Here is a 19,857-nt window from a genome sequence, read left to right as displayed (position 1 = left end):
GAGAGATGCTCTATGGACTGTATTTGGAAAATGGGAAAACCAGTCTAGTGTAACCAGCTTGACAGAGGAGCTGAGCTTCTTGGAGCACAAACACGAAACATATTAATTTTTCACATAACTAATACCCCCTGTGCTGTGTTGATTTCTTCCCCACAGGGTAGCAAGCTTTCTTAATTATCTCTCAGCCCCATTCCCTAAGTTTGCATGGCATTTGTTTATCAAGAAACTTTCAGTTTTGTTCATGAAGACCTATTCCTGTCCATAATGGGTTCTGAACCCATTATCTCAAAGCCTTCCTCTTCCCCCTACACACAGGGCAAGGTTATGACTCCAAAAGCTTAGAATAGAGACAGCAGTATGAGCACAGACTTCACACATATACACACCCCTTTGTCAGTTTATTTTTTCATGCTGGGGTAGAGAGAATGAAGAATGAAAATGATACATCCCCCTGTGACTGCCATGACTAGACAGCTATCTCCTTTTTGTTGTTCTAACTGCCTTATATTTTTTTAAGTAATCTCTACACCCAATGTGGGGATCAAACTCACAACCCCGAGATCAAGAGTCACATGTTCTTCTGACTGAGCCAGCCAGGCGCCCCTAACTGCATTTTCTTTATGTGAACAAACTGAGGACAGTCAAGGGTGCTTCTTAATTTAAGGGCTACTTGCAATTGAATTTAATTCAAAACAGTGTTAGCTGAAGATAAAATTTTGTTTCTCTATCTCACAAAATAAATGCAGAGGTAGGCAATCTAGGGCTAGTATGGCGACTCTCTCATTGCAGGTAGGACTGAGGCTCATTACTGCTCTTGTTCTACCGTCCTTAAAGTTATTTCATGGTCCGAGATCGCGCTGCAGGAGCAGGAAGGGAGAAGATCAACAATGGACATTTTCCCTCTTTTTAAGGCAAATTCTTGTAAGACCCTTCACTCACTTCCATCTCATTAACCTTTGCTTATCCATAAGGCCACATGTACTTTCAAGGGAGGCTATGAAGTGCAGTTCTTTGGCTGGATGCATAGGCCCTATGAATAAAGTTAGAGTCCTATGACTGAGGAGGAGAAAGACTGAACATTGGGATAGGAAGACAACAGACTGTGCCCAGTTGTTACCCTTCACTTTTAACACTAAGTAGCTCTCATGTTCCTCCGTGCTGCAGGGGAACAAACACTTATAGGGACTTCTTACTTATTTAGGAAAACTCTAGGGTATTTTTCCGTATAATTCCACAAATATAATTCAGCACAAAGGTGGTCCTCTCTACACCCCTCAGTCTTCACCAGAAGTGGTCCTCCGTGAAACTTCTTGCTGCTGGAGTCTCCTCATCCAGGCCTTCTGGGGAATACGTGCAACTCTCATAGTGCCCATTTAACGCAGAGGGAACCTTTATCTTTGCAGTACCAAATTGTGAGAATGCAGACTGTCCTCTGGAACTGAGTTTCAGCTCTTCCCTACCTCTCTAGCCTCTTTCTGTAGTCCTCAGTTCTCCTTTACACAGCATTGAAGGTGTTTGTGAGAAGCAACTGGCCCCACGGCTTAAGTTCTCTGCACATAGAGAGAGGCCTTCACTTCCTGGAGATAAATTTACACACTGATGCCCTGATTGTGAACTCTAAAACTGACATCTGAGAAGAAACTCAAATTTAGAATAATCAAGGACCTTTTATCCTCTCAGCAAAAGAAGGACTGTGGCCACTGGTTACCTCTTGGGAGCAGGACCCATCATCTACTTAGGGAGATTAAGCAAGTTACCCAGGGAATGACATAAAAGCTCATGCACTCAATCACAGTACATTTGCAAAGCTATGTAATGATATAAGACTCTAGTGTTGCGATTACTGAGTATTACAGAGTTCTGAGGCAGTACAGACTACATGGACCAGTTTGACCAGGGGTTAGCTTCAAAGTGTAGCCAGGAATTGAACTGGACACACATAGGCAGAGAAGAAAGACAATGCAAAGATGATTGAGTAGAGCATGGGATGCCAGCAAAGGAGAAGTAATCTTATAATTTTCAAAAATTATTAATACAGTTGTCAGGTGATAGAGATTAGGAAGGAAAGGGAAATAATTCTAGAAAGGAAAGTTAATTGGAGTCAAATTGTGGAGGATCTTGATTACCAGAATTTTAGAATTCAGACTTTGATTCAAAGACAATTGGGAAAGACCAAGATTAAGATGAAATTTTAGAAACATGAACTGCAGAGCATGTAAAATGAGATGAAGAACTGAAAGAAGAGAAGCTGGGGGCAGGGGGGAGCGGGGGAAGAAAACTGGGTGGTAAGTTTACATATTATATTGACTGCCTGCCATCTCTTTTTTTCTAGTCTTCATATATAAATATTTGCTTTCCTCTCTTGGGCAGCCATTATTCAGAAGATCTCTGTGTGTTTGATACAGACACGAGCCATTACTTTACTTCATCTGCTTGTAAGTTTTTGGCAGAGAAATGTTTAAATAATCAGCAACTCCATTTTCTACATATTGGCTCCTGCCAAGATGGTCCACAGCTAGAATGGGGTCTTGAGAGGAGAAAACTTTCATCCAATAGCACAAAGAAAGAATCCTGTGGCTATGATACCTGCTACGACTGGGAAAAATGTTCAGGTAAGCTCCAGTGGTGACCACGTACTAGAAATGCTCACACATAACCTTCATCGCAGCTAGTTCATCTTATTTGCATTTATACTCTTTCTAAAAACAAAATAAAACAAAAACCTTAATCAAAAATAATTCCTTTACATCGTAAAAAATTTTATAAAGTTATTTAAATAGAAAGGAAAAAACATAACCCACTCACTGTTAGAAATAACTACTTTCATAATTTTAGGGTGAATCTTCCTAATTATTTTTCAATGCATATACAATCAGTACTAGCCTTAGACTCCAGTAGAAAATCACCTGTCCCAGTCTCATACTTCAGGCACCATTCCCCACCCCCAGCTTTGGAGGGCCTTCATCAGAATTGTCTAAGTTTTCCTCTGGCATTTGGGACTGGCTAGGACAATGTAGCTAGAGTGCCCTGAGCCTAAACTGAATTCCTCATGGATACTAATTGCCAGAAGCATCTTCTTCAAAATTTTTTAAGTCCTCTTGCAGTGCCTGGGACTAGCCAAGGCTGGCAGTGTTAATCAGGTAGGATACTCTGAGCCCAGACTGGGGTTTCTCATGGGCTCAGGCACTGTTTCTCCCTTGTGGAACATTCTCTGACCTTATACTCCTTCTCTTTCACCATGCATGGGGTCAACAAACTGTTCCAAAGAGCTCCGGGTCTCATGCCTGTAGAGTCATCCATGGCTCAGAGCCAGACCCTCATTCCCAGAAAGCAGCCTGGTGAGCCACCAGCCAGCAGGGTATTCTTTGCCAAGATTGCTTGAGATTGGACTGCTAGTATGGTGCTGACACTCTAATTCAGAGTGACTGTACTTGTTTATATAGAGAGGTATCTCATTAAAAAAAAAAATTTTCCAGGGTCTTATATATCTCAGGGGTGGCCCTGATTATATTACAATTTTTTTTAAAAAAAGTATTATCCTTTACATCTTATTTTACATATTGCTGTTTTCACTTAATATATCATGAAACTATTTTCATGTCATTATATATTACTCTGCTACATAATTTTCAATGTCTGCCAAAGCCTATTGGACATTCTGTAATTTATTTCACTAATCGTCTATTAAGTGTTTAGATTTTTCCCAATATTTTGCTATTACAAACAGTGCTGTAATAGACAAATCTATCACACATAAATCTTTAATCTAAGATTATTTCCTTAGGATATACCTTAGAAAATGAAATTTCTAGGTAAATATTATTTCCAAATATAAAGTCTTTGTTGGTACTGTGTATCAACTTGCTTTCTAGAAATGTTTTTACCATATTATATTTCCTATCTACAATGTATAATTAAAACTGCCTTCCATACTTTCACCAATGCTTGGAGTAGTTACTCCTTTATTTCTCTGTCAATTTGATACTCAGGAAGTGGCATTACATTTCTATTTTCTGTAAGTTGCCCAATTCTGATCAGTATCAAATCATCTTATAGCTAAACTCTACTACTCATTTTTTGTTGCCGGACCAACACCATTACCCAACTGACATGTCTCTTAGAAATAATATTTGTGGGGGGCACCTGGGTGGCTCAGTTGGTTAAGTGACTGCCTTCGGCTCAGGTCCTGATCCTGGAGTCTCGGGATCGAGTCCCGCATTGGGCTCCCTGCTCAGCGGGGAGCCTGCTTCTCCCTCTGACCCTCCCCCCTCTCATGCTCTCTCTATCTCATTCTCTCTCTCAAATAAATAAATAAAATCTTTTAAAAAAAAAAGAAAGAATATTTGTGGTAGAAAAGAGCTGAAAGTATTATGGAATATCATTTTGTATTTAAAATATAAATTTTTTCTTTGAAAATTGTAGTGTAGGAACATTATTGTCAAAAATGCACACAGAAGATAAAAGGAAACAGGATAAAATGGTCCCTGTCTGTGCTATAATAGGTAGATCAGGTATTTGGGGATGTATTTAGTTTTAGTTTCCATCCTTCCATATTTATCATGGAGAAAAGATCTTCATGGAACCTTCTATAGCAAAGAGTTTTTTTCGCTATTTTTCCACAAGTTATTCTTTTCAGATCTGTCTGAGTAGCAAATAATTTCTAGCTTACAATTTCATCAAAATCTGCCTTTACTATTAGCTCTTTGCTGTACATATATCTAAATCCTACAGTCTCCAGGAGTCTAAGTTTGTCTTAAAAAAGAACACTGAAAAGTCTGAATATTTAATCAATATTGCTCAAGTTAGCAGAATGTCTTGGGGTAGTCAAACTAATATGTGAACATTTTGTAATAAGAGATTTAAGTCATTTAAAAGATTCTTTGATCCTGCACACAATCAGAACACTGAAAGCATTTTTGCCCCTAAAGGTATGGTCTGCCTGGGCCAGTCTTCTCTAATTGGTGAGCAAAAGTCAATGTCACAGAGAAGTCTGTTCAGTAGCACTACAGAAGAGCATCAGTGTACAAATCACAGCATTTATGAAGAAAGAGAAAGCTAGAAATGAATTTTGTACCCAACCCACTCATGGCAAGTTGGGATATTATTAATTTTGAGCTGAATTGAAGGTCACCTTGGTTAAACTGTGTTCTTGATTACATTGCGTACTTTATACTCTTTTCCTTCTCTATCTAAAATGAAATAAGAGAAAGTTTAAAATGGAACTTCAAAATAACATTAAGTTCACTTTTCAAAAGTTAGAACACGAATGGCTTCTTAAGGAGCCTATTTTTATGGACACTGAATGCTTTGCCTAAATTTCAAAAATATCCACCGTCAACTAATAGAAGGGGGAAATTTATTCAGCACACATCCATTTAGTATCCAAGATGTGGAAGTCACTGTACAAGGTATGATGAAGACTCTGAAGATAAAGGAGATGTGTACCTTCCAATTGTTCATAGTAACTGAAGGAGTAACTTTTCATGATAATTGCATGAATAACTTTAATACAAGCCAGTATGTAATAAGAACTGTGAGAGAGATAAAAATCTTCTGGCCTGGAAGGGTTTCATAAGGATGGTAGCATGAGAATTGAGTGCTGAAGGATGCATTAGTAGAGGTGGTGGGAAGGGCCTTTTGGTGCTGGTAGTCTAAAAATAATCTTGCTAAGAGCATTTAAGCCATAACCATCCTAAAAGAATGGTGACCATGGCCTTTCCAAAAGCCCAGGGAGTGGACATCCTCTCCAGAGGTGGAACAATCTTGTGTCCTTCACTAAACTCTGTTGTTTACAACAATGAGCAAGACCTTCCACAACTAGCATCTTCTCTAGCTGTTGACAGAGGGCTTACAAGGGAATGCATGCTCTTTCATGAAATGTTTTCTACCAAAGACAGGAAGTCCACATGCCTATGAGTATCTCCCACTTCTTTTCCCTATTTTCTCCCATTGGTTGAGACACATGGGAAAGAACTGATATCTGCCTAAAGAAGCTATTTCTTCATGACATCGTTGCTGATTCTCAGTCTGACTCAGATATTTTGGCAATAAGACTTATCCCAGATCTATCAATACATTTCTTTTTGAATACTTACACCTATATCCGAAATTCAGAATTGAAATCAACTGATGAGGTGCGTGGGTGGCTCAGTTGGTTAAGCAACTGCCTTTGGCTCAGGTCATGATCCTGGAGTCCCGGGATCAAGTCCCACATCGGGCTCCCTCCTCAGCGGGGAGTCCGCTTTTCCCTCTGACCCTCCCTCCTCTCATGCTCTCTCTCTCTCTTTCATTCTCTCTCTCTCTCAAATAAATAAATAAAATCTTTTAAAAAATCAATTGATGAAGCTGAATTAATTGAGCACCTCTTTAAGAGGTAAATGGGACATAGAGATGAATGAGCTCTCAAACAAACCACTTATAACTGTCTTGAGAGAAAGACATATATGAAAAGCTAACTAACAAGAAAGTATAAAAACGTCAGATATAGTACTAACAAATTTACACTATTAAAGTTTAATTAAAACTTTAGTTAAAGTTTAGTTGGTATGGGGATAAGTTTCTATGAAATGTTTCATGGAGGACGTAAGACCTATAGAAACTGGACATGTGGGGGAAAGTAGGAGGGAGCACATCAGCGTGGCAAAAGAAGGGGATAGCATGGGCAAGAGGACAAAAACTAGAACATCATTGAGGTCTTGTTTGGGAAGCAGAGAGAGACTTACTCTACCTGGAATGGAGAAAGCAGACAAAGCAGACAAAGACAACATTGCAAAGGGATTTTGAGGTCAAACTGTAGAGGACCTTGACCTTTGATTAAAATATATATGTGTATAAATGAGCCCATATCCCTTTACTCAGAATTTATTTAATATTCTTGGCTTTGGTAAGTTTATCTCAAGTAATCATTTTAAAATGATTTCATGAATGCAAGATTTATATGAATTATGAAGTGACGGGGTGGTTTTGAAACCAGGCCTCATAAAAGAATCACCCACCCAGAAATATTCTAGAAAGAAATCAGTAACTGTGGTGTAGAGTTATGTTAAAGAATTAAGGCCTATGAGTCATTTATGATCTAAAACCTGCCTCTACCACTTACTAATTGTGGAACCATGAGCCAATCACTAAAGCTCACTCATAAGCGCATGTATAGAATGAGCATGATAACATAGAGTTTGTATGTTTGTTATGAGGATCAAATGAAATAAAGCATGTAAAGCACTTGGCTTATTATGTGGCTTCATAGCATCTTCTCAACAGAAGGTAACTAAATGTTCTCGGTTGGTGCCAATGAGAAATAACAGCAAGGACAGACAGAAGACATTGCAGAAAGGGATTGACGGGGCGTAGTGACTGATTGGATGTGGGCAGTGAGTAAGAGGGAGGTGTCAGAGACAGCCCAACTGCTGAATCTTACTGGCTTACCAGTGCATTCTAGTATCTTCCATCCAGATGACTCCATTCGACCACAGTTGGATCTTTTGGGTCATTGCCTTTTTTCCAGCTTTCTAATACATTGCCACCAAAGTGCCTGCTGCTCTGGGGACAAACTAGGTAAAATCAAACCCCGAAGTACTGTGGTGAGTCACACTGCCTCCCTCTCGTTTCAGCCTCTGTTTCCAAATGTGTCTGCCTGTTGCCTCCCCAGTGCTCCAAGGGTAGAAGCCAACTCTACTGCGTCAAAATGGGATCGAGTGAGAAAACAGCGAGCATCTGTGAAGTAGGAGCTATACGATGTGCCAACAGGAAAGTGGAAATACTGTATCCTGGCAGGTGTTCAGCCTAAAACAATTACTGATAAACAGATTTACTGTCCAAAAATAATTCCTACAAAAGGGCATCCTCCTATAAACAGCAGACTGGCGTGCCCAGAGGTTAGACATGAATTCTTTTGTGTTACTTTCATATAATTATTCACCCTGCCTCTCCTGCCTTAGCCTTTCCTATCCAGTTCCAACCCATGAGGTTCTGTAGTGTACACCCAGGTAACAACTCTTTCACATCAATCCAGTAAATTCTTCTGTTCACATTGCTCTAAGATGATGGGGCTTCTGAGGACCTTATGAAGCCTATAATATTAAGCATTCTCACAAATAGAATTAAGAACAAAAACCGTAACTGTCTTCAATTAATCAATAAACAGAAACCTACAACAACTTGTAAAACACATTCTTGAAACCCATCCTTTCTTCATGCACTCATTCAACAGATAATTCTGAATGTCTACAATGTGCCAAGTACTGTTTAAGATGCTGGGGAATTAGCAGTGAATAAAAAGACAAAATCCTTTGCCTTCATGAAGCCCACATTCACGTGGAGGAAGACATTCAAAAAATAAAATAAGCATATAAAATATATAGTATGTTTGATGATGATAATTGCTATGGAGAAAATAAGGCAAGAAGAGGTGAGTCCCATCATCTTATGCCAGGAAACCCTTCATAGTAATAAACATCACAGCAAGGATGATTGGAAACAAGTGGAAATTGCTTCCCTTAAGGCAGTTACTAAACTTCTGGAGTTCCATACTCTTAGGAAAAAAGATTCTCCTTGCCTCAGCTAAAGCGCATCCCAAAGCTTTTGAGCTGAAGTATGTGATGGATGGAAAATAAAATCATCAGAAAAGGGCGCCTGGGTGGCTCAGTTGGTTAAGCGACTGCCTTCGGCTCAGGTCATGATCCTGGAGTCCCGGGATCGAGTCCCGCATCGGGCTCCCTGCTCAGCGGGGAGTCTGCTTCTCCCTCTGACCTTCCTCCTTCTCATGCTCTCTGTCTCTCACTCTCTCTCTCTCAAATAAATAAATAAAATCTTTAAAAAAAAATCATCAGAAAATTGTGAAGGAATAATTTTTAAATTAAATTATGTCTTCTGTGTTAGGCCATACCAAGTAGACACTCATTTCTTAGAGAGGCTAGGGTGCCATTTTATTGGTGAAGAGAAACATCTCTGGAACAGCAGTTCTCAATACTGATGTACATCAGACTCACCTGGAGTGCTTGCTAATTAATACACATGCCTGCAAGCTGCCCCCAGTTTCTGGTTCAGTAGGTCTGGGGCGGGGCCTGAGAATTTCTAACAACTTTCCAGGTAGTACTGATCATCAGGAGTGTCACATTTTGAAAAGAGTTTAGAAATGGAGTCATCCAACAGCTCATTCTGTTTGATTCACTAACTGATCTCAAAACCTTAGCCAGCCAATCTCCAAGCCTGCGAGTGGAAGGAGATTTCCTTCCTCTAAAACTCAATGGAATCCCACTCAGTAGAAGGGGGCGGTGACGCACAGCCACCTGCAGCACCCTCATCAGGTGTGGACACATTAAATGTCACTCCTCCTCCATCTCATTCATCATAACATGTTAGCAAAATCTAAAACATCTTGCAATATCAAAGGAGAAGTAAGAGGAAGGAAAAAACCTAGGAACAGAAACATTTTCCTGGTGTAACAACAATTGAATGGGAATTTTTATTTTCCCAGGAGTCAGTAACCCATCTTTTCCGGTCATGCCATCCCCTCCCATCTCACAAAAGTGGTACCATCTTGTCAGCATCATGCCTGCAGCACTCCCAAGACAAAGTGTGAGGGCAAAGAGGCACGGCCCCTTCCACTAGGTGGGAATCCCATTGAGTTTTAGAGGAAGGAAATCTCCTTCCACTCACAGGCTTGGAGATTGGCTGGTTAAGGTTTTGAGATCAGTTAGTAATTCAAATCTGAGAGCAAAGAGACATTCAGTACTCCCATGTCCTCAACTGAATCAAGAATCTTTCCTCAGGACTGAGTTGGAGCTTCTCTCCCCAGATCTCACACCTGCCCCACATCTTTCTGGGGGGCCAGGGGAAGAGGGAGGGAGGCCATGGGAACCCACAGCCAAGTGTTCAGTGTTCATAGAGAGAGTCCTATTCTCTGCCTAAGTCCTTTCCCTCCCCTCAGTGAGAAGGAGGAGGATGCAGAAAGTATCCACCAAAGCCAGGCAACTGAAGCCCCGGGAGAATCTTCTGTAGGGTGTGGGGCACCAGCAACAAGTATACGGGTGCTGCCCCCGGCTGGCTGGTGGGATGCTTGTGCAGTCTTCGAGCTGACGCCTGTGAGCAGGTTGCAGGAGGAGTCTCTAGCAGGTGTGCATCCTGATGAGGGTGGGTGTGGAGGGTTCTCCCTTCCTGAGCATGAGACCACTTCCTGCCTAGAGGGTGCTGAAGGCAGGGTGTTGTTGATAGAGGCCCTCACCATTTTCACAGAGGGCATGACTAGGTTTCTCCATCGGAGTCCCAAGACATAGAGATTAGAGGATGTTGGTGGTTCTCGTGGATCCTCAGGAAGGACACAGAGAAGAGGAACGACAGTCACTCTGAGGCCATTCTGCATCTTGGACACGATTCTGTGGAAAGCACCAAAAGGAGACATGGTAGACTCTAGCTCATGGGAAGTTCTGGGGACCTGAGCAGGTAGGAGTAAAGCAAAACACCAAATGAAGGAAACATAGAGGTCGCCTTGACACAGAAAGAACGAGTCAAAGGTGACACCCCATCATTGACTGTTACAGCAAACAACCCTTGCCATTTATCCTAGTCCACTTCCTTGCTTCCAGCACCAGAGACCCAGCCCCAGCAAATGGAGGGCATGTCCCAGAATGAGACCTGCCTTTCCCCATCACCTCTAGGAGGGGTTGGAAAGGTGCCAGAGCAACCCGCCTGCCTTCCCCACCCCAAGCCCTCTGATGCGTGAGCCTGGCTGACTGGAGACAGGGAAGGAGGCGAGATGTCAATTGGATAGGAGATTGGAGACTTAAACTGGACTAACTTTTAAAAAGAGAAACTGACCAGAAATCTATGTGATCTTTCCCAGATTTAATTAAGGCAAGAGAAAAAGAAAAATGGAATTTGGCAGAGCAAAGTGAAAGCTAGGAGTATTAGTCTGCTAGGGCCGCCGTAACAAAGTACCACAAACTGGGTGACATAAAACAAGAGAAATAAGTTGTCTCACAGTTCCAGAGGCCAGAAATCTGAAATCACTGTGTCAGTAGGGCCATGTTCCCTCTGAAACCCAGAGGAGAGAATTCTTCCTTGCCTCTTCTGGCTGTTGGTGTTTGCCAGAAATCCTTGGTGTTCCTAGGCTTGAAGGCACATCACTCCAGTTCCTGCCTCCATCAGGACAAGGCTGTCTTCATTGTCTTCCTTCCGTGCATTTCCATCTGCCCAAATCTGTATTGTCTTCTGAGGACAGCAATCATGCTGGGTGAAGCCCACTCTAACAAACTCATCTTCATTGGATTACATCTGCAAAGACCATATTTCTCTAAATATGGTCACATTCGCAGCTACCAGAGGCTCGGATTTCTACATATCTTTTTTTTTTTTGCAGATACAATTCAACCCATAGCACCGTGACTGGGGTGGAATGTTTCCTGTTTACACCCCACAATATAATCAAAGGTTTGTACCAGCTTGATTAAAATCAGTCATGTTTGCTTTGAAGTATGTTACTTTTACTTGTAACAATCTTCCCTTTAATGATGATTAGTTGATCTTTTTACCACTTTAGTTACCTTTGTTTCAAAGGATTTTTTGAGTGCACTAAAGTTTGCATTAGGCTAATTTGCATACCATTTACCAGTTGAATTTTTCACACTCTGATATTAATATTAATATAGCAATTTAGTACAATGTTAAGAGCTGGAGATTAAATTGTCATCATGAAGCAGAGAGCAAAACTGAAGCATATTAAATACCTGGAATTTGGACCTAGAATGTCCAACACTGTCCTAGGAGATTAAATAAATTCCTGATCAAAGGTAAAAGCTTATCCTCTTAGACTATTGGAGATGAATACTAAGCATTCATGCTTGTAGCTTCCATAACTGGAAACCTAACTGGGTCCTTTTTTTATATATTTGGATTTTAATTTTTGTTGATTCTGCAAGAAATTGACAAAATAAATAAAACCCCAGTTTAAAGAACTTTATAAATTGACATGCTATATCTCTCAGATGTCCTGGAAGCAGAATTCTAAGACTGTGATTTTAAAACTCCAGTCCTCTGGTGGGGTGACATTCAAGCTTAACTAAAGATTTCCCCTTTTGACAGTCTTCAGTAAAGTTCACTAAATTTGAGAATATGTTACTGTTTTTCCTCTTTTTTACAAAAGCCTCCCGCAATGGACATTCCTTTAGTTTTAAAGACTGAGCTCTTCTGTTCTTTCCAGAAGGGCACCCACAAGCTAGACCTAATCCACAGCCCTTTCTAAATTCTAATTCTGAGTCACAAGCATCTGATGGATCATGATGTCTCTGGTTGGTGTTGGGCACCAAACATCCTGAAGCTTGATTAATTGGATACTAAATGGCTGGCTGTCTCTAAGGTCACCTTCATTCTTTTGGAATACATTGCATATGGAATCAATGAGGCATCAAGCTTCTAACCAAACAAATGGCCTGCAAAATTATAGTTGTATCCATGTCATTTTATAAAAGTGAGACAGGCCACTGTTACCCTATTTGTCTTCTTGACAGGTTATAGAGCACAGCTTCAGTTCCCCGTGTCGAATGTCAGTTAGCACAGGTATGTGTCACCAATCAAGGGACTCCAACGGACAGATGGCCGTGCTCACAAAGATTTATATAGAAAGATGTTCATAACAACATTATTTATAATAGCAAAAAATGACAGCGCCTGAATGTCTAGTAATAAATTATGGCCCCTCCATAGGATGGAACAGCCTGAGACCACAGACAAGTATCTTTTGAAAAAGATCTTAAAGGACATACTGGAAAGTGACAAACAGGGCTACAATACTACATATGATTCCAGCTATATAAATTGTGTGTGTATAAATGTCTTTAAAAACAGTGATTGGGAAAACAAACCTCTAGAATATGGAGTTATTTTTATTTTCTTATTTATATTTTTCTGCATTTTCTAGATCTTCTACAACCAGCATGTATTTTCTTTTATAATTGGGCATGAAAGTCATTCTAAAAATTTTCTCTTCTACTTAGGTGAAAAGATAGTTAATTCTGTTTGTATAGACATACTGGTGGCAAACGGGCTTTGGAGTTTGAGCCAGCGCCACGCGTCTGGACTTGCCCATAGGAGGTGGGTGTTGGCTTTCAACTAGACATGTGAGCCTCACACGCATTCATTCATTCATTCGTTCATTCACTCACAAACATTTTCTACTCCTGAGACTTAGGTCAGCAATCATGCAGAGATTTTTGGAGGTACTTACGGTAGACTGGGAAGATTTTAAAGGTGTACTTACACCAGTATTATACAAAATAGAAAGCAATGAGTTAGTACTAAAAAGTTACAGGTACAGATAACATCATGGAATTAAAAAAAACTGGAAAGTTAATAAAATAAAGTCAGGCCTAACTTTTCAAAGTCTGATAACAGTTGGAGACACCGAGTAGCCACTTGAACTTGGACAAACCTCTGAGACTCAGTATCTTCATGTGAAAATAGGGACAATAACAGACAACTCACTGTAGTTTACACACACACACACACACACACATAAAACAACTATTAAAGAGTCCAGAATGAAATGTGTGTTTAACTACTTGGGTGATATTATTATTATTATTATTAAACACCAATGGAAAAGAGTGGCTGAACTTCACCCTTTATTTCTTATCATATGAGTCATTTCTTCTGTTGCCAATCTTGCCATGAAGCCTGATTTACAAAGGAGCCACTGGCTTCCTTAGAGTGCTCAGAAAAGAGAAATGGCTGGAGTATTCAGACTCCATATCTGACTAAGCTCATGATAGGTGCTTGTTCACTGTGCTCATGCAGGCATGACTATGATAATCAACATCAATGATAAAGGTTTTGGTTCTCTTTAGAATGAATCACACTTCATGCCAAATAAATGGAGATGGCCTGGTGTTTGTAGTTGAAAACCCAACAATCTACAATATCAAAGCATTGTGAACAGAAGACCCAGGAATAGAATGTGAAGAGGAAATTAGACTGGGTAGCTAGAAGTAGACTCCATGGATTACTCACTTGATCCACCCTCCTAGTATGCAGTGACATAGTAGAGATTTGGAAAACCTAAAAATGTTATCCTTAACATGAGGGTAAAGCCCCAAGACCAGAATTAGTTGTCTTTCATGAAGCTGTATTGGTAACAAGGCCAGGATATAGAGTACCACCCTAACTGAAGCATTTCCATTTTGTTTATAACTGAAAACTAATTGTTGCCTTGGGGCGTGTCTTCCCTTCTTGTGAAAGGCAGTGATACACACTGGTACATCTTTGCAGTTTTCAGAATTACTGCTCGCCAGTGTTGCAGGCTCTTCATCTCCCTAGGGACATGGTAGGATCATACTACCTGATCCCCATGGGTCGGGGTGCTATATAATTGGTGCCATGTGTAGCTTCTGGACAAAACATGTAATTGCTGTCATTCCCCCCCGAGAGCTCCCCTTTCCCTGTAGCACATTTGAAATGGTGGCTGCTCCATCAGCCTGAGTGCTTGAGTCATTAACATGAGCAGCGTCTTCTATACTTCATCAAACTTCTATGGGTATGTGGCATGAGCAAAATATAAACTTACCTGAGATTGGAGAGTGAGGGGTGTTTGTTACTTCATTACCTAGCTTACCTGTCTGATATTAACTGTAACAAATGACATGAGGACATTAGAAGCTGATCTCTTTCACCCCCTAAATTGCATTCCAGAACATTCAGTTTTCTATGTGCCATAGAAGGCAAATAGAAATCACTATGGTAATTAGTAGTAAATAGCTGGGCAAGTAGGGATTACTATGGCTTTGAATATAGCCTATTATTACTATTTTGCTTGGGGAAAAATACAGAAACAAACTAAAATTAGGAAAGGGGAGTGATGATATTTAGTTCTTAAATACATTCTTAATTGCATCCATCATTTTATAGAGAAATTGATTAGGAGAAAAAGTTACAAAGAAAATCCATTCTTCCATAGAGAGTTTACCTGCTAGGACTAAAAAGAAATAAAAATGCAAAAATGGTGAATACTCTTATAAGAAACTCCTTACTATATTTGGGGAAATTTTTTAGAATCTTCGAAATGGTAATTAGTTTTTTGAAACATTTGCTATTTTAAAGAGCTATTCAAAGTTAATTAAATCTGCTTTATATTTCTTGATTACCAAATCATTCCTATTATATTTCACACCAATTGCTTATCAAAACTGCATGCTAAATAACCTTGAGCATTTACTAATGATGCAGATATACAAAAATGGATCCTTCATTCCAATTTCCAATGCTTGGACATATCTTAAAATCTAACTAGTATAGGGTGCCTGGGTGGCTCAGTCGTTAAGCGTCTGCCTTCGGCTCAGGTCATGATCCCAGGGTCCTGGGATCGAGTCCCACATTGGGCTCCCTGCTCCGCGGGGAGCCTGCTTCTCCCTCTCCTGCTCCCCCTGCTTGTGTTCCTGTTCTCGCTGTCTCTCTCTATCATATAAATAAATAAAATCTTTAAAAAAAAAATCTAACTAGTATATAGTAGCAGGTATTATTTATTGTCCCTCTCCCCACAAAAATCTACTCAGCCTCCTGCCAACAGCCAGTATTTCAGAGAAGGCTGGTTCTAGTCCTAACACCAGACCCAAAAAGTATACCACACTTGGTGTAAGTCCGTCACTGGGGCTCGCTTTCCCATCCCGTGAGGTTTAGACACGTGCAGGTGATGCAAGGCTGATGAAGGAGCATCTTCCACAGGGTTTCAGAGAAGGAGTGGCCCACGCTTCAGGAGCTCACAGGAAGAAATGGTCTCTTCTGAAGGTTGCCATGTCTGAACATGATGCTTGGAACTACTGTAGCCATCTGGGCACCATGAGTGGATTTTCATTTGTAGTCTCGGCCAACATACGGAAGAGGCGCCAGTAGAGACATAGAAAGAACCATTTGTGGATCCTTTGTGAAATCATTGAGCCATTGAATTACCTAACTAAGGAGTGTCCATGCTTCTGGTCTTCTTGTTATAAAACAATAAATTTTCTCTACTGTTTAAGCTGTTTTGTGACTTGAGTTGTGTTTTCTGCTACCTTTAGCCAAAGGTATCCTGATTCAGAAATTAATCATGTTCTTGAGGTTTGTACTTTAGTGATATTGATAGATTGGTAGCATAGGTTTTTATTTTAAAATGATTAAAATTTGTTTGTTTTTTTTAAAAGGAATGTATCCTCTCTTAGTTGAATATACTTAGTGTGCATCTAACAAAGGAAAGATGAACCTTCAGAAATGGAACCTAGTAAGGCGACAATTTAAGTTCATAATGAATCTCGTCATTATTTCTTAAAAAGCCAAAATCACCTCTAAAGCTTCCCAAGTTAACAATAATTAATTGTAGACCTATTGAGCACCTGATGTCATGTTTAATTCTCTGAGGGGAAAGGCAGATCTAAAGCTTATTAAGCCACTAGTAGGTGCCAGACTCATCAACCTATTTTTATTTAGTCTTCCCAGAAACTCTAAGAGACATAGGTGTTATTGGCCTCATTTAGAGATGAGGAAATTAAGGATCAGAGACCAGAGATACTTGCCAAATTTCATACACCTTGTAAAAGGCAGACAGATGTCACACCTAGCCAGACTAACTTAAGAACCCAGGAGCAGGCTGAGCTGTATCGATGCTAGATTTGTTGATTTTCTAATTATACTCTGGTTATTGTGGAAATTATAAAGATGGCTGCATCTTATCTGACATTCTTCCATTGGAATGTCGGTTCTAATTTCATACCCCTGAATTCTGGCAGGCTTCTGACTGCTTCCACTAATGAAGTAGAGCAAAAGTGACATTATGTACCTTCTGAGACTGCCCTAAAAGAAAGCTTGAAGCTTTTACTTGATTCACAAAAACAGTTCCTCTTAGTGCCCTGACCTGCCGTGATAGAAGCCGATGACACTAAGGCCACCATCCTGTGAGGAAACACATGACACGTGAAGAGTCCACGTAGAGGGGCCCTGGGCAACAGTTACAACTGAGCCCAGATTTGATATATCCCAGTCCAGACACCAGACGTGAATAAAGAATGTTGAGTCTTCCCACTCGAGGCTTCAGACAGCATAAAACAGAGGCAAGCCATCTCCATTGTTCTCACTCCAAATTCCTGACCCACAGAAGCCGTAAGCAAGACACAGTGGCGGTTATTTTATACCATGAAGTTGGGGCTGGTTTGTTGTGCAGGAATCGACAACCAAAGTAGTTATGGGAGGGAATGTCTCTGTTCTCAGGAAATACACACGGAAGCATAAAGGAATAAAGTAATGACACCTCCTTCAGATAGTGGAGACATTGTTGAAACAATAAGAGATTCCCTGGTAGTGATTCCCAAACGTGGGAATCATCAAAATCTTTTGGATATTGGGGCGCCTGGGTGGCTCAGTTGGTTGGGCTACTGCCTTCGGCTCAGGTCATGATCCTGGAGTCCCTGGATCGAGTCCCGCATCAGGCTCTCTGCTCGGCGGGGAGTCCAGTTCTCCTTCTGACCCTCCTCCCTCTCATGTGCTCTCTCTCATTCTCTCTCAAATAAATAAATAAAATCTTTAAAAAAAAAATCTTTTGGCTATCTTTTTAAAAATATTGATTCCCAGATATTGTAATAGGTATGCTTGTGCTGAGCACAGCATAATGTAGAGAGATGTTAAATCACTGTTACATACCTGAAACTAATATAACTTTCTGTGTCATCTATACTCAAACTTTAAAACATTTAATAAAATAAAATATTAATTCCTAAGTTCCAACCAGACCTGCTAAACTATAATCTCCAGAACTTAGATGGTAGCACACACTCAATAAAAACCCAATCAGGTGAACAGTTTCAGGTTGGAGCTGAGGCAAGCAATTGAAATCAGGAATCATAGTGCTCGCTCTGAGTCCTTGAACACTGGCCCTGGTCCGGACCCTGTCCGTCACCGCTTTGCTTCTATGGGCTTGAAAGCCTCCGTACCATTCCCAGGCCCGTGCCCTACAATCAGACCCCATGGCCACCTGCACTTCTCCTGCACATTTGCTCCTTTAGACACGGTGCCCACGTCCTCCAGCTTGGTCGACCGCACTGTAGCTGCAAGCTCAGGAATTGCGGAAATCCACAGCTACTGGTTAAGTGAAGTGTTTCACTCCTACCCATTATATTGAAACTGTTTACTGCTCTTGAACAGTGAGAAATGGAGGAAAAATAAAGAGAGAAAAACAAGAGTCCTGACAGACTGGAGTGAGAGAGAGAAGAACGTGCCATGGGAAAGGGTGGGCAGTGGATCCCAAGATCCCCGAGATGGTGCCACCACCACCTGTACCGAAATTGGCTCACAGAGTGCCACGCTAAGTGTCTGTCAATTATTCATTGTGGTTTCTAGAAGATGAGGAGCTGACACCAGAGTGTAAATCAACAAGTTGCTTCCTTCATCCACAAAGTCCTGCTACAACAACTAAAAATGTAGGCTAAATCAAGCAATGAAATTAGTGACAAAGTTCATCACATCTGTCATAGGCTCCTTGTCCCATGAAAACCAGCCAAAATCAGTTCCCAGAAGGCACTTTAGGTATTCCTGACCTGGGGTGCTTGTTTAAATAACAACAGCAGCAGAGGTAATAATAATATATTTGACATTTACTAAGCATTTACTGTATGCTTAAGCATCTTATCTAAAGGATATTATAAGCTTTACTAATTATGTCTACTAAAATTGATCACAATATACATGAGGAAAGGAGCTATGTCAAAAACCTTAATATACCTAAAAATAATTGGCACAGAGCTATTTGCACAGCGAGTGATCAAAATACATTTAATTGTTTAAAATAAAAGCATAAGAGAGATAAAGAAAATATTGGATTAGAGGCATAAATTTGGGAGTCATCTACCAAGGACAAAAAAAAAACTAAGTAAATAATTTCCCTAAGAGAACAAAGCCCAATTTAATTTTTGAATTATTCATTCACTAATTCATTTCAGTACTTATTTATTCATTCAATTGAGAGCTTACTAAAAGCATTATTAGGGACAAACATGATTCTGATTCTCACGGAGCATAGATTATCATGAAAGGGACAAAAGCTAAATTATGAATTACTAATAAATAAGTTATTACAGACTGCGACGAGAACTGAGAAGCTGTAAGAAGCCAAGGACACGTGAAGTCTTAGGGAGAAAAGAGCAGACAGTGTGAACGCCCGTGTAAAGAGGTGAGCTGAGAGCCTGGAGGTGAGCTGAGAAAGAGTCTGGAGCTTCTCCAAAAAAGGAGGCTCATTTGACCTCTACTTTCAAGGAGGTTGGAGACGAAGACGCTGCTGAAAACCAAAAGAAAAACCGAACACATTTAAAAATCATATATTGAGGCATAAAAGGACTGTAGAAATAACAAGGACCAAAGAGGATAATGTTTCAGAGAAGGAAATCTTACAGAGGTGAGCTAAGCTTCTGCCTCTGTTCCTGGGAGCACATGCTGATCTTGCACATCAGCTAGAGAGAGGCCAAGAGTCGGGGCTAGACACAGGCAGGGACCACTACTGCGGGAAAGAGAAATCTGTGGGATCTTTGGGTTGTGCAGGACGCTGGTGATAAAATTGGAGAAGTGAATGGCCTCAGGCACATGGCCACTTCCTCTCTCAAAGCACAGACTGGAATTGTGGTAGAAAATATGGAGAGAAGTAGCTAGATTCAAGGTAGAATCATTAGGACTTGGAGGTAGAATCATTAGGACTTGGAGGTAGAATCATTAGGACTTGCTGATAGTTTGAATGTAATTGATCAGAGAAAGACACCAAAGATGGTCCTCAGGTTCTGACTTGAGCAAAATTGGGTAGAATGATAGCAGAGTGGGTTAGGGAGTTGAGGGAAGTCTCACTGAAGTTAAGAGGCTTTC

At 40.5% G+C, this 19,857-nt stretch overlaps 1 protein-coding gene across 1 annotated transcript in view; it reads left to right on the top strand.

Moving 5' to 3' along the window:
- The window catches only part of LOC118006570 (complement component C6-like), a 60,667-nt gene extending 52,415 nt beyond the window's left edge, over window positions 1–8,252 (top strand). Inside the window, exons 17-18 of the mRNA XM_034999290.1 lie at window positions 2,371–2,612; window positions 7,611–8,252. Coding sequence (XP_034855181.1) covers window positions 2,371–2,612; window positions 7,611–7,786 — 418 coding nt within the window. The 3' untranslated portion in view covers window positions 7,787–8,252. The remainder of the gene's footprint in view (window positions 1–2,370; window positions 2,613–7,610) is intronic.
- The last annotated feature ends 11,605 nt before the right edge of the window (window positions 8,253–19,857 follow it).

Source organism: Mirounga leonina, unplaced genomic scaffold (genome assembly GCF_011800145.1).
Source record: "Mirounga leonina isolate KUSES-001 unplaced genomic scaffold, KU_Mleo_1.0 Mir_97, whole genome shotgun sequence".
Lineage (NCBI taxonomy): Eukaryota > Metazoa > Chordata > Mammalia > Carnivora > Phocidae > Mirounga > Mirounga leonina.
Note: the sequence above shows the minus strand (reverse complement) of the source record. Positions and strands in the feature narration are given on the sequence as shown.